At 44.1% G+C, this 15,189-nt stretch overlaps 1 protein-coding gene across 2 annotated transcripts in view; it reads left to right on the top strand.

Annotated features, from left to right (window-relative positions):
• The window catches only part of PPM1H (protein phosphatase, Mg2+/Mn2+ dependent 1H), a 265,292-nt gene that overhangs the window by 109,980 nt on the left and 140,123 nt on the right, over positions 1-15,189 (top strand). For both annotated transcript variants that reach the window (XM_068560262.1, XM_068560261.1), the window contains exon 3: positions 14,493-14,837. In XM_068560262.1, coding sequence (XP_068416363.1) covers positions 14,493-14,837 — 345 coding nt within the window. The remainder of the gene's footprint in view (positions 1-14,492; positions 14,838-15,189) is intronic.

Raw genomic sequence — 15,189 nt, 5'->3', positions numbered from 1 at the left:
ATATATGATCATGAAAATGGGAAAAAGAAAATAAGCAATATGATTAAAAAGCAGTTTCTAGAACTTTAGAGAAAGGAGGCTATAACATTGAACCTACTTTAGTGAAATCCTAAAAGAGAAACTGTGAACTTTAAACTCCCAATTTGTTACCTTCTGGAATATTCCTTAGTCTTATTGCAGATGTATTCCTGAAAAGGGGTGGGAATGTGTGTGTATGTGTGTGTGTGTATTATAAATTACATAGAAGGCTATCTTTTTTTTTTTTTTTGGTAAAGGAAATAACTTAGAATGCAACTGGAAAACTTTTTTGTTTTTAATTTTTATTTATTTATTTATTTATATTTTTGGCTGCTTTGGGTCTTTGTTGCTGCGTGCGGGCTTTTCTCTAGTTGCGGCCAGCGGGGGCTACTCTTTGTTGCGGTTCCCAGGCTTCTCATTGGGTGGCTTCTCTTGTTGCAGAGCACGGGCTCTAGGTGCCCAGGCTTCAGTAGTTGTGGCACTCGGGCTCAGTAGTTGTGGCTCGTGGGCTCTAGAGTGCAGGCTCAGTAGTTGTGGCACACGGGCTTTGTTGCTTCGCAGCATGTGGGATCTTCCCGGACTAGGGCTCGAACCCGTGTCCCCTGCACTGGCAGGCGGATTTTTAACCACTGCGCCACCAGGGAAGTCCCAAAATTCTTACTTCTTAAACTGCTATATTGCTTTGAAAAAATAAAGACGAATGAAAAAAATCCATTTTCTCCCTTCCTTTCTTTGTATATTTAGTAGTTATTGAGCTTTTAGTAGTTACTGAGTAGTTCTATACCAGGGACGCCCTGGAATGCCATAGTGAATGAGACACACATGAGTGTCCGCGTAGGCCGATACAGACACGTCCGGCAGTTCCACACCAGTGGGATAAACACTGTTGTAGGGGATGTACAGGGGCTGAGGTGGTCCAGGCAGGCTTGGTGGGGAGGTGCTGCTTCCACTGAAAACTGAAGGATAAGCAGTTCTCCAAGCAGAGGGCCAAAGATGAAGGCAGAAGAAAAACATGACACTTACAGTCTTACAAGTGAGGCAGAGTTAGAAGAGAGAGGACGAGAGCATTCCCGACCACTGACAAGGAGCAAGAGAGGAGCAGCACCTAGATCATGCAGAGCCCGTGAGCCCATGCGAGCGTCCAGAAGACGGAAAAGTACTTTAAGAGCAGTAGGGGGTGATGGAAGGTTCTATGCCGTGACGGAATACAGGTGTATTTGCAATGAAATTGCAGACTTGCGATGCTTTGAAAGCACTGTGTTCATGTAAGTTGGGATTTTTCAGTCCTCTCTCGTAGATTCCCAGCTCCAGCCCCAGCTGCCTTATTCCCAGCTCGACCCCTGACGTCATTGTAGTCCCTTGATGCTGGTGTGACATTGAGGAGGTGTTCATTCCTCAGGTTTCTCAGATGTGACTTTATGCCTCACACCATGCACTCTTATCTGAAAGCAGCCGATGGCACCGTTTCGAGTAAAGAAGAGGGTGAGGGAGAATCGGGTCCTCGTATCCGTTTCAGAAGAAATGTATCGCACGTCCTGTTTGATCACGATACTTTCAAAAGTAGATCTGAATTCTCTGTTAATGTCTCGGTCCCATTTCAAACACCACATAGCCCACTCCAACCTCATATTTCTCCTTGAAATGTCTCATGAAGTCCTCTCTCCTGGCCCAGTGGTACTACCCTGATCTAGGCCCTCTTTGCCTCAGGATAGACCTCTGTGAGCCCCTTAAATTCTGGTGCTTCCTTTTCGCGGTGCGCCTGCAGAACGCGTCGGCATCTGTGCTCCCTCAGCCCGGCTCTCAGCACTTTTCAGGGGCGGAGGCATCTCCTTACTCCTCGTGCCCCGAGGCAGCAAACTGGGGCTCCTGGTCTGCCTTGCTGGACTCCAGAACCTCACCCGGACCTGAACCTGGCCCTCAAGGTCGGCCTTAATCAGGTCACTGTCCCCATGGGCCTCCATATATATTTATATATATTGCTCTTTTCACCTGCATTGCCTATTAGTTGCGCCCTTTTCGCAGAATATTCTTTCTTTCAATCCATCATTGCCCAAGCATGTGGACAGACAGTCACGGACAATATGATGAATGCTGCAGTCAGGGTGGGCACAGGGGGCAGTGGGGGCTTCCAGGAGGAGGTGACAGTTAAGGTGATGACTAAAAGACAGGTGGGGGGGAGGCGGAGGGGGAGGGGTAGTCGTGGTTTGTTGAGAGCTGCAAGCATTGTAGTTTTTTTTGTTTTAAGTTTTGAATTTTTCTTTACTTTGAAAAACATTAAGTATCAAAAAATACACCATGCAAAAGAAGGAAAAACACCTCATTTTTAGTACCTATAACAACACTTTTCCCCCGTTTTTGAGCAAGGCACTCAAGCACTGTAGTTTTGCGTGGGTGGGATTTGGGGTCAGAGATGGAATGTAGAGAGAGAATCAGAGCCTGCAAACCCGGGCTCATAGCCTGGAGTCAGCCTGCAGGGCAGGTTGTTAGGCTGGTAAAAGACAGTGATCAGATTTTGTGTTTTTTGAAAAACTCAGGTTCCAGAGTGGAGAAGTGGATTCGTGAGCCAGGTGTCCATCAGGGCAAGCTTTCCCTCCAGGGCTGGGTGGAATGCCGGGTGGTTAGAGCGTGGATTCTGATCCCAGCTGCATCGCTTAATAGATGGTAACCTGGAGTGGTTACCCTCTCCGTCCCTCATTTTCCTCCTGTAAAATGGGGATAGTAACCACACCTCCTAGGGTGGTTATTCATCGGATTGTAGTAAGGATTAAATGAGCGGATATTTGTAAAGCATTTAGAATATCGCCTGTCAAATGATGGGAAGGGTGCTCTAGGCCCGTAACTGGCTGTGTCTGTGCCTTTGTGGTCTTTTAGACTCTCATAGCTGAGCTGGCATCAGAGTGTGTGGTGAGAGCCCGCTTTGTGTTTATTTCCCCACACAGTATATCACGCATTTGAAGTTCCTGCCATAGGAGGACAGTGAAGGTTTTGAAATCTCTTGATGGGCTTGGTTTTATCTAGTTCAGAGGCTTTCAAAATTTTATTTTAAACTGTCGAATCCTTTTATCCAAAATCTTTTGCAGAACCCTGATGTTTATAACTGATGAAACTGTGCTGCTCTGGTTGGAATAATAGTCATAGGGACTCATCACTTCAACAGCCACTAACCTTCCTCTTTCCTAAGGCACCTATTCAGAACTAAGGAACACAGTTTGGATACCACTGGTCTGATCAGTTTAGGGATATGTAAGTGACTCATCCAAGGTCGTACACTGAACCCATGGCAGATTTGGGACTAGAATGTGGGTCTCCTGATGGCTTAGCAGCCCCCTTTCCATTAGACCAGGGGTTCTCAACTGTGACTGCTTGTTAGAACCCCCTGGGAAGCGTTAAGGAAGACAAATGGTGGGGCGCCACCTTCAGAGACACTGCTTTTAATGGGTCTCGGCTTGGCCCCTGCATCAACCTGTGCTGGATTTATTCAGCCTACACTTGATTTGTGGAAAGAAACTTTCTTTGTGGAAAAAATTATGTCTTACAAGTTTTAGCTGTGAAAATTATTAATTGCGTTTAAAAAATTTGCTGTACCAGACTTTATAGCACTGTGCAGAGGTGTTCTCAAAAGGAGAATGTTGAGCCCTTCTGAGCCCCACGTCAGAAGTCCCTCAACCAAGCTGCCTCGTGACTGTTTAAAAATTCCCCAGATATTTTGTCAGCTGGTGGTGGTTTCGGTAGCTGCAGAATGCTCTGCGTTGTTGAAGGAAATGGTTGGGTTACTTGTCAGAAAAATTACAGACTTGCCTTTTTAAAATGTTGTAGCATTACGTGGCAGTGTGGCTCATTATTTCATGGGGCTTGATCTTCTTTGATTCAAATCATGACTCTGGAAACATGGTAAAGTTTGGTGTCACAGAATCTGTGCCCAGACACTGACATGACTGCTGCTATCCCATCCCTCGCCTGACCCTGCTGCAGCTTACTCAGAGATGTTTGCTGGATTTTAATTTAATCAGGTATAGAAGGACTGTGTGCATAGGTTTCGCTCAGGTGGCCTTGGGCCCTTTGGGGAACTGGATGTGATGAACAAGGAATCCTTTCCTTTTGCCACTTTTCCCTATTTGTGGGGATGTAATATGGCAATATGTACTTTACTAATGCAGCAAGTAGCAGGAGCTAGCGGTGGGGTTGGCAATCCTTGCAGAGTAGTGATGAGCATAGATGATAACTCAGAATGTGCAGACGGACAATGCTATTTCTATTGGCGACCGAGTCACAGATACTGCTGATACCGCTGTGCTGTGTTGCCTTACATTCACGATACGGGGAAATGACAAATTTCAGATGTCTGTGGAAATAAAGATGGATTCATGGACTCTCTCAATTCTATCCACAGATGCCCTAAATTAAGAACATTTTCCTGGGGGTTCAGGTTTATTCCCAGTGGATATCCACTTCTACCTACTTCAGATTCTTTTCTGTGCTTGTGCCTTACTTATGTGGGCTCCTCCTTTCTGCCACGTATGCCGCAAGTCCCAGGATACTATGCACCCTTGCTTCTCCACGTGCCCAGCTCTTGTTACAGAATCTCACAACAGTGGCTCATCGAAATGTCATGAAGCCCATGTGACAGCTTGCCCAGGGCCTGTGCAGCATCCACAGCCAGACCTCAAGGGCCCAGGCTCCTTCTGACCTCCTGCCCCACACCCTGGGCTGCAGCTTTCAGCCTTTTTGGCAAGAGGGTTATGCTACCTCCAGGTGTCACTACTGTGACCCAGGCAGGAAGAAAGGGGGAAGGATAAAGGGGAAAAGACCAGGCCCATTGAGTTGTCCTTTTTTGTCAAGAAATCTGTAAGTTTCCTGGAAGTGTCCACCCAGGACACTTCTTCTTGCAGCTCATTGGCCAGAGTGAGGCTATGTGACCACACAGAGCTGCGAGGGAGTCTGGGATGTATTTTTAGTGGATATGTTGCTGTCCCAAACAGAATCAGTAGTGAGGAGGAAGGGAGGATAGACCCTGGATGAACATCTACCAGAATCAGCCCCATCACCTGAGCCTCCTGCTACTTTCCTCTCCTGGGCTGCCATATCACCTCTCAGTCCATCCAAATTCTACTTGTCCTGTCTTCAAGGTCCACCTCTCCCCCACTTCCCCAGCCCACACTGGTCTGTCCTTCTTAAACATTGAACTTGCAGGATTAGCAGAGGCATCAGAGTCTTCTAAAGAAGTTCCCTCACCCCTGCCATTTTGGTGAAGAACTGAAGCCCAGAAAATGACTTACCTGAGATCATATTGTAATGGTAATGATAGCAGTGCCCCTAACGCCACACGCACACACACACACGCATACACGCACACACACACGCATACACATACACACGTGCACACACGCACATGCACATGCATACACACATGCACACGCATACGTGCACACAACACATACACATACACACGCGCACGCACACAGACGCACGCACATGCATACACATACGCACACACGCACGTGCGCATGTGCCCGCTTGCTCCAAATGTGTTACTTAGCTACTGATGAGGCATAAATTACCTCTTAACCTCCCCAGTACTCCTCTGCCATAAGGTAGCTATCACCTGCCTTTTAGTTCCTAGGAAACCATGGCACAGAGATGTTAAGCAACAGGGACATCCAGCTCTAGAGTGACCCAGACAGGGTCCAGGGCCTGGACTGCCTTCCTCTCCTTGCTCTGTCTCCCACTCAGCTGATTGGTATCAAAGATGCCATTTGAGTCCAGATCTTCTAATCCTTAGGTCATTGTTTTTTCCACTTAACTTTCCTCTGAGATAATGTGCTTGTTCCTTCTCTTTACGGTGCTTTTAGTCATTCATAAGTGTTTCTTCCTGCCTGGATTTGATTGTGTCTTATTAGGGTGGTATTTACCTCCTAACTGACATCCTCACTTTCACCCTTTATTCCGTCCTAATCCTCACCGCTTAGCTTGAATGACCTTTTTTTTTTGTTTTTTTTTGTAATAGATCTTTACTGGAGTATAATTGCTTCACAATACTGGGTTAGTTTCTGTTGTGCAACAAAGTGAATCAGCCATATGCATACATATATCCCCATATCCCCTCCCTCTTGAGCCTCCCTCCCACCCTCCCTATCCCACCCCTCTAGGTCATCACAAAGCACTGAGCTTATCTCCCTGTGCTATGTGGCTGCTTCCCACTAGCTATCTATTTGACATTTGGTAGTGTATATATGTCTATGCTACTCTCACTTTGCCCCAGCTTCCCCCTCCCACCCCGTGTCCTCAAGTCCATTTTCTATGTCTACCTCTTTATTTCTGCCCTGCAACTAGGTTCATCAGTACCATTTTTCTTTTTTCTTTTTAGATTCCATATATAACTGTTAGCATACGGTATTTGTTTTTCCTCTTTCTGACTTACTTCACTCTGTATGACAGACTCTAGGTCCATCCACCTCACTACAAATAACTCAATTTCGTTTCTTTTTATGGCTGAGCAATATTCCATTGTATATATGTGCCACATCTTCTTTATCCATTCATCTGTTGATGGACACTTAGGTTGCTTCCATGTCCTGGCTATTGTAAATAGAGCTGCAATGAACATTGTGGTACATGACTCTTTTTGAATTATGATTTTCTCAGGGTATATGCCCAGTAGTGGGATCGCTGGGTCATATGGTATTTCTATTTTTAGTTTTTTGAGGAACCTCCATACTGTTCTCCATAGTGGTTGTATCAATTTACATTCCCACCAACAGTGCAGGGGGGTTCCCTTTACAGCACACCCTTTCCAGCATTTATTGTTTCTACATTTTTTGATAACGGCCATTCTGACCATTTTCATTGTAGTTTTGATTTGCATTTCTCTAATAATTAGTGATGTTGAGCATCTTTTCATGTGCCTCTTGGCCATCTGTATGTCTTCTCTGGTGAAATGTCTATTTAGGTCTTCTGCCCATTTTTCAATTGATTGTTTGTTTTTTTGGTATTGAGCTCCATGAGCTGTTTGTATGTTTTGGAGATTAATCCTTGGTCTGTTGTTTAATCTGCAAATATTTTCTCCCATTCTGAGGGTTGTCTTTTCGTCTTGTTTATGGTTTCCTTTGCTGTGCAAAAGCTTTTAAGTTTCATTAGGTCCCATTTGTTTATTTTTGTTTTTATTTCCATTACTCTAGGAGGTGGGTTAAAAAGCATCTTGCTGTGATTTATGTCACAGAGTGTTCTGCCTATACTTTCCTCTAAGAGTTTGATAGTGTCTGGCCTTACATTTAGGTCTTTAATCCATTTTGAGTTTATTTTTGTGTATGGTATTGGGTAGTGTTCTAATTTCCTTCTTTTACATGTAGCTGTCCAGTTTTCCCAGCACCCTTTATGGAAGAGGCTGTCTTTTCTCCATTGTATGTTCCTGCCTCCGTTGTCATAAATTAGGTGACCATATGTGCGTGGGTTTATCTCTGGGCTTTCTATCCCGTACCATTGATCTATATTTCTGTTTTTGTGCCACCACCATAGTGTCTTGATTACTGTAGCTTTGTAATATAGTTTGAAGTCAGGGAGCCTGATTCCTCCAGCTCCATTTTTCTTCCTCAACATTGCTTTGGCTATTTGAGGTCTTTTGTGTTTCCATACGAATTGTAAAATTTTTGTTCTAATTCTTTGAAAAATGCCATTGGTAGTTTGATAGGGATTGCATTGAATCTGTAGATTGCTTTGGGTAGTATAGTCATTTTCACAATATTGATTCTTCCAGTCCAAGAACATGCATCTGTTTGTGTCATCTTTGATTTCTTTCATCAGTGTTTTATAGTTTTCTGAGTACAGGTCTTTCGCCTCCTTAGAGATAGGTTTATTCCTAGGTATTTGATTCTTTTTGTTGCGATGGCAAATGGGATTGTTTCCTTAATTTCTCTTTCTGATTTTTCCTTGTTAGTGTATAGGAATACCAGAGATTTCTGTGCATTAATTTTGTATCCTGCAACCTTACCAAATTCATTGATTAGTTCTAGTAGGTTTTGGTGGCATCTTTAGGATTTTCTGTGTCTAGTATCATGTCATCTGCAAACAGTGGCAGTTTTACTTCTTCTTTTCCAATTTGTATCCCTTCTGTTTCTTTTTCTTCTCTGTTTGCCATGGCTAGGATTTCCAAAACTATGTTGAATAAGAGTGGCGAGAGTGAATATCCTTGTCTTGTTCCTGATCTTAGTGGAAATGCTTTCAGTTTTTCACCGTTGAGAATGATGCTTGTGGGTTTGTCATATATGGCCTTTATTATGTTGAGGTAGGTTCCCTCTGTGCCCATTTTCTGGAGAGTTTTTATCATAAATGGGTGTTGAATTTTGTCAAAAGCTTTTTCTGCATCTGTTGAGATGATCATATGGTTTTTATTCCTTAATTTGTTAATAGGGTATATCACATTGATTGACTTGCGTATACTGAAGAATCTTTGCATCCCTGGAATAAAGCCCACTTGATCATGGTGTATGATCCTTTTAATATGTTGTTGGATTCTGTTTGCTGGTATTTTATTCAGGATTTTGGCATCTATGTTCATAAGTGATATTGGTCTGTAATTTTCTTTTTTTGTGATATCTTTGTCTGGTTTTGGTATCAGGGTGATGGTGGCTTCGTAGAATGAATTTAGGAGTGTTCCTCCCTCTGCTATATTTTGGAAGAGTTTGAGAAGGATGGGTGTTAGCTCTTCTCTAAATGTTTGATAGAATTCACCTGTGAAGCCATCTGGTCCTGGACTTTTGTTTGTTGGAAGATTTTTAGTTACAGTTTCAATTTCAGTACTTGTGATAGGTCTGTTTATATTTTCTAATTCTTCCTGGTTCAGTCTTGGAAAATTGTACCTTTCAAAGAATTTGTCCATTTGTTCGTGGTTGTCCATTTTATTGGCATATAGTTGTTTGTAGTAGTCTCTTATAATCCTTTGTATTTCTGCAGTGTCAGTTGTGATTTCTCCTTTTTCATTTCTAATTTTATTGATTTATGTCCTCTCCCTGTTTTTCTTGATGAGTCTGGATAAGGGTTTGTCAATTTTGTTTACCTTCTCAAAGAACCAGCTTTTAGTATTATTGATCTTTGATATTGTTTTCTTCATTTCTGTTTCATTTATTTCTGCTCTGATCTTTATGATTTCTTTCCTTCTAACTTTGGGTTTTCTTTGTTCTTCTTTCCCTAGTTGCTTTAGGTGTAGTGTTAGATTGTTTATTTGAGATTTTTCTTGTTTCTTGAGGTGAGATTGAATTGCTATAGCTTCCGTCTTAGAACTGCTTTTGCTGCGTCCCATAGGTTTTAGGTCATTGAGTTTTCATTGTCATTTGTTTCTATGTATTTTTTTATTTCTTCTTTGATTTCTTCAGTGATCTCTTGGTTATTTAGTAGCACACTGTTTAGGCTCCATGTATTTGTGGTTTTTACAGTTTTTTTCCTATAATTGATTTCCAATCTCATAGTGTTGTGGTCAGAAAAGATGCTGGATATGATTTCAATTTTCTTAAATTTTCCAAGGCTTGATTTGTGACCCAAGATGTGATCTATCCTGGAGAATGCACATCCGTGTGCACTTGAGAAGAAAGTGTACTCTGCCACTTTTGGGTGGAATGTTCTATAAATATCAAATCTCTCTGGTCTATTGTGTCATTTAAAGCTTGTGTTTCCTTGTTTATTTTCTGTTTGGATGATCTATCCATTGGTGTAAGTGGGGTGTTAAAGTCCCCTACTACTATTGTGTTACTGTCGATTTCCCCTTTCATGGTTGTTAGCATTTGCCTTATGTATTCAGGTGCTCCTATGTGGTGTGCATAAACATTTATAATTGTTATATCTTCTTCTTGGATTGATCTCTTGATCACTGTGTAGTGTCCTTCCTTATCTCTTGTAACAGTCTTTATTTTAAAGTCTATTTTATCTGATACAAGTATTGCTACTCCAGCTTTCTTTTGATTTCCATTTGCATGGAATATCTTTTCCCATCCCTTCACTTTCAGTCCGTATGTGTCCCTAGGTCTGAAGTGGGTTTCTTGTAGACAGCATATATATGGGTCTTGTTTTTGTGTCCATTCAGCCAGCCTGTGTCTTTTGGTTGGGGCATTTAATCCATTTACATTCAAGGTTATTATTGATATGTATGTTCCTTTTACCATTTTCTTAATTGTTTTGGGTTTGTTTTTGTGGGTCTTTTTCTTCTCTTGTGTTTCCTGCTTAGAGAAGTTTCTTTAGCATTTATTGTAAATCTGGTTTGGTGGTGCTGAATTCTGTTAGCTTTTGTTTGTCTGAAAAGCTTTTGATTTCTCCATCAAATCTGAATGAGGTCCTTGCTGGGCAGAGTAATCTTGGGTGTAGGTTTTTCTCTTTCATCACTTTAAGTATATCCTGCCCCTCCCTTCTGGCCTGCAGAGTTTCTGCTGAAAAATCAGCTGATAACCTTATGGGGATTCCTTTGTATGTTATTTTTTGTTTTTCCCTTGTGCTTTTAATATTTTTTCTTTGAATTTAATTTTTGTTAGTTTGATTAATATGTGTCTTGGTGTGTTTTATCCTGTATGGGACTGTGTGCTTCCTGGCCTTGGGTGACTATTTCCTTTGCCATGTTAGGGAAGTTTTCCACTGTAATGTGTTCAAATATTTTCTCAGACGCTTTCTTTTTCTTTTTTCTTTTTCTTAATTTATTTAAAAATTTTTCTATACAGCAGGTTCTCAGACCCTTTCTTTTTCTCTTCTTCTTCTGAGACCCCTATAATTCGAATGTTGGTGCATTTAGCGTTGTCCCAGAGGTCTCTGAGATTGTCTTCAATTCTTTCCATTCTTTTTTCTTTATTCTGCTCCTCGGCAGTTATTTCCACCATTTTGTCTTCCAGCTCACTTATTCGTTCTTCTGCCTCAGTTATTCTGTTATTGATTCCTTCTAGTGTGTTTTTCATTTCACTTATTGTGTGGTTCATCTCTGTTTGTTTGTTCTTTAGTTCTTCTAGATCTTTTTTAAACATTTCTTGTATTTTCTCAATCCATGCCTCCATTCTATTTCTGAGATTCTGGATCATCTTTACTATCATTACTCTGAATTCTTTTTCAGGTGGATTGCCTATTTCGTCTTCATTTATTTGGTCTTGTAGATTTTTACCTTGCTCCTTCATCTGTGACATATTTTTTGCTGTCTCTTTTTTTTTCCTTCCTTTTTTTAATGAGTGGGATTGTGTTCCTATCTTACTGGTTGTTGGGCCTTAGGCTTCCAACACCAGAGTTTGTTGGCTGTTGGGTAGTGCTGGGTCCTGGTGCTGAGATGAGGACCTCTGGGAGACTTCACTCCGATGAATATTCCCTGGGGTCTGAAGTTCTCTGTTAGTCCAGTGGTTCAGACTCAGAGCTCCCACCGCAGGAGCTTTGGGCCAACCCCCGGCTCATGAACCAAGATGCCGCAAGCTGCACAGGGTGGCAAAAAAGAAAAAAAAAAAAGGAGAACAGTAACAAAGTAAACAATAAAATTAGGTGAGGAAACTAACAGATATGTTAGGAAAAAAATAAAAATAAAAATATAGGTGAAATAACAACTAGAAGGTAAAACAGAACCACAGTAATAAAAAAGAGGAGGAGAAAAAAAAAAGAGGTGGAAAAGGCCTTGGCTGTGGAGGGTGGGGCCTAAGCAGGGGCGGGGTTTGGGTGGTGGGCGGGGCCTATGCTTAGGACCCACAGGGCTGGAAAAGGCCCTGGGAGCTGTGGGGGGTGGGGCTTAGCCTCAACGGAATAGAAGGGGCCCAGGCGTGCCTCCCGCCTCTGGTCTCAGAAGGCAGGGGACCTCACCTGGGAGCCCAGCAGGCTTCCTGGGCTTGAGTGGGTGGGGCAAACACCCTCCTCTCCTGCTCTTCCGGTCCCGGAGGTCCCCTGCCACCTACCTCTCCTGGTCTTCCTGGCCTCCCTCCTATGCCCCCAGGGCCTACGTGGCCTGGAGGGGGCTTTGGAGGGCGGGGGACCAGCCTAGGAGCTCAGCAGGCTCCCTGGGCCCAAGTGGGTGGGGCAGACGTCCTGTGCTCCTCTCCTGCTCCTTGGGTCCCAGAGGACCCCTCCCGCCTGCCTCTCTTGTTCTCTCCCGGCCTCTTTCCTATACCCCCAGGACCAACCCGGTCCAGAGGGGACTTCTGAGGGCATAGGACCTGGCCTGAGAGCCGGGCAGACTTCCCCAGCCAGTTGGGCAGGGGAAACGCTGGGCGCGCTCCGCCCTGATCCGAGCCCCTGAGGGTCCCTCCAGGCACTGGACGGTTCCCAGAACCCCTCCCCGCTCTCAGCCACACCTCAGGGGCACTGGTCCTGTCCAACCTCCACTTCTCCTCCCCCTTCAGTCCCCCCATGTCCTACCGGTTCGATTGGGGGTTCTTCCCATCTCCTTGGGCATCGGGGTCCCCCACCAGCGTCCAGCAGGTGCCCTAGTTGTGGGGCGACGCGAACTCTGCGTCTTCCCACCGCCATCTTCTCACCTTTAGCTTGAATGATCTTTTAAAAATACAAATCAATTTTCTAACTCCCACTTCAGTCAATGGCTTTCTGTTACTCTTAAGCTTAAGCCAAGATCCTTTATGTGTCCTGGAAGGACTGAGTGGTCTAACTACTACCTCCTCCTCCACTCTCATGTCATCTCCCTCCTTTCCTGCCTCTGTGCCCTGTTCAGCCACATGGCCATGGTCCAGTCTCCTCTTGCTTATCACACACCTTCTACCACGGAGCCTTTGCACCTGCTGTTGCTGCTGCCTGGTGTTCTCTCCTTTCCCCATCTCCTTATCTTGTGAATTTCCAGTGGTCCTCAGCCTCGTCCTCATGTCCTCAGGAAGCCTCCTCCAATATGTCCCTTTGCAGGCTGGCCTCACAGCACTTTGTCACCCTCACCAGAATTATGATCTTACATTTATTTGTGTGATTATTTGATCAGTGTCTGTCTCCTCTGCTGGATTCTTAAAATCAGACCCCGTCTCTATATCTTTCATCCCCACTACCTACTTTTGTGCCTGTCACAGAAAGAGTGCTCAGTAAATATTTGTTGACAAAAAAAAAAAAAAAGACTATTTTATCTCTAAGCATCTAGCACAGAATCGAGTAAAAACAAAGTTTTAAAGGGCACAAATAGAGTAATGGCATATGTCACCCTAAGTACACAGTATCTTCCAGCATCATTCTAAGAATGACCAAAATGGTGGTTACCAGGGACCAGAGGATGGGGGGGGATAAGGAGAGATGTTGGGTAAAAGTACAAACTTGCAAGGAGTAGTAAAAAAAGTCCTAGAGATATAATGCACAGTACAGTGAACATAGACAACAATATTGTATTATAATAATCAAACTTGCTAGGAGATTAGATCTTAATTATTCTAACCGCAAAAAAACACAATTATAGAGATGCTAGCTATTGCTATGATGGCAACTGTGTCACAATATATAAATGTATCAAATAAGCATGTTGTACACCTTAAATTTATACAATGTTATAGGTCAAATACCTTCAATTAAAAAAGTAAGATAGACCAAAAGAACTTTATATAATGGCTTCAACTAAAAAAAAAAAAGAATTCAACATTTATTGCTGCAGGCTAGATAAGCCTAGTTGTCAGTAGTGGATGTTATATGCACCTTACCTAGTTAATATCAGTATTTAATATCTTATCCCTCTAGCTACACCGTAATTGAGCTGCTTTTTTTTTTCCCCCTATAGCTAAGATCTTAGGCATATGTGATTCAAACATGGTTTTTAAAAGTGTTCATCTTGAAATAGTCTCAAAATCAACCAGCAGGTACAAGATCTGTGGTAGATGAGGGAACATGGGCTGCATGTAGCTTTAGGGTAGGAAGAGAAAGCCAAGATGCTGAGTGACAGCTGGAAAACTGAGGGGAGTAGGAAACATGAAGAGGAGATTTGAATTGACTGCATCTTGTGAAGGTTGGACTAGACTGGGTGTTCAAGGGAAAAACATGTTCTACAAATTCAGGATGTAGACATAAGCAGATGGGGCAATTATCTGAGAGTGTAAAAGCCCTATGAGGGGGAAATGGGTCTACTTATCCCCCCATGAAGAATCTGTAAAAAAGACCTAACTTCTTCCAAAGATTCCAGGTCAAACCTGCTTGGGGGTTGCAGCAGAAGGGAGGTGAGGAGTTAGCTGTTAAAACTGTAAAGACCTACCTGTTTGTATGGAGTTTTACCTCTCACTTCTGCACATCAAATTAAAGTAGATCTCACCCCAGCTGAGCGGGTGGTGACTTGGACTCCTGCCCTGGGTGGACAGGCAGGGACCACTTTCTCCCTGCGGTGGTGGTAACAGCAGCGATGAATCTGGGGACCCTTCCCTAAGTGTTTTGCTCTGTTCGGACCCCCGTTGTTTGCAGACAGACAACCAGATGGACGCGCTGACCCCCGGAGGTGTCGCGTCCTCACCCTGGGGCAGTGGCCACTGCGTTTCTCACTTGTCCTTGTCGCCCTCCTCCCGCAGGAATCAGAAGGCGTTTCCTGCCACTACTGGTCGCTGTTTGACGGTCACGCGGGGTCCGGGGCTGCTGTGGTGGCATCCCGCCTGCTGCAGCACCACGTCACAGAGCAGCTGCAGGACATCGTGGAGATCCTGAAGAACTCGGCCGTGCTGCCGCCCACCTGCCTGGGCGAGGAGCCCGACCACACACCCGCGAACAGCCGGACTCTGACCCGCGCGGCCTCGCTCCGCGGAGGGGTGGGCGCCCCCGGCTCCCCCAGCACCCCGCCCACGCGCTTCTTCACCGAGAAGAAGATCCCGCACGAGTGCCTCGTCATCGGGGCTCTTGAAAGTGCATTCAAGGAAATGGTAGGTATCACTGAAGACTCTAGGGCAGCAGGGGCCCGAGTGGTCACTTCAGCCACATACTTGTTTCTTAGAAAGTTCCCTGGAAGGGCATGTCCCTGACCTGTCCGCTTGCTGCATGGTCCCCTCCGTCTTCTCCTTTTACAGCAGGGCTTCCATTCTCAAAAGAAGTGGGCAGCAAGAGAGTTCTAGCATCCAGTGCTGGCAAAGGTGTAAAAGAAGATGGAAGAGGGATAGTGCATGAGGTGATAGGCTTATTAAATGGATGCATATTGCTTCTCTTTCTGCCAACTCTTATGGGTGCCAGCTGGTAGGATTGAACTTAATTGAAACTGTGAGCTCGGTTGCCATCTGT

This window comes from Eschrichtius robustus, chromosome 13 (assembly GCF_028021215.1).
Source record: "Eschrichtius robustus isolate mEscRob2 chromosome 13, mEscRob2.pri, whole genome shotgun sequence".
In the NCBI taxonomy this organism is placed as follows: Eukaryota; Metazoa; Chordata; class Mammalia; order Artiodactyla; family Eschrichtiidae; genus Eschrichtius; species Eschrichtius robustus.
This window is presented reverse-complemented; position numbering and strand designations above follow the sequence as displayed.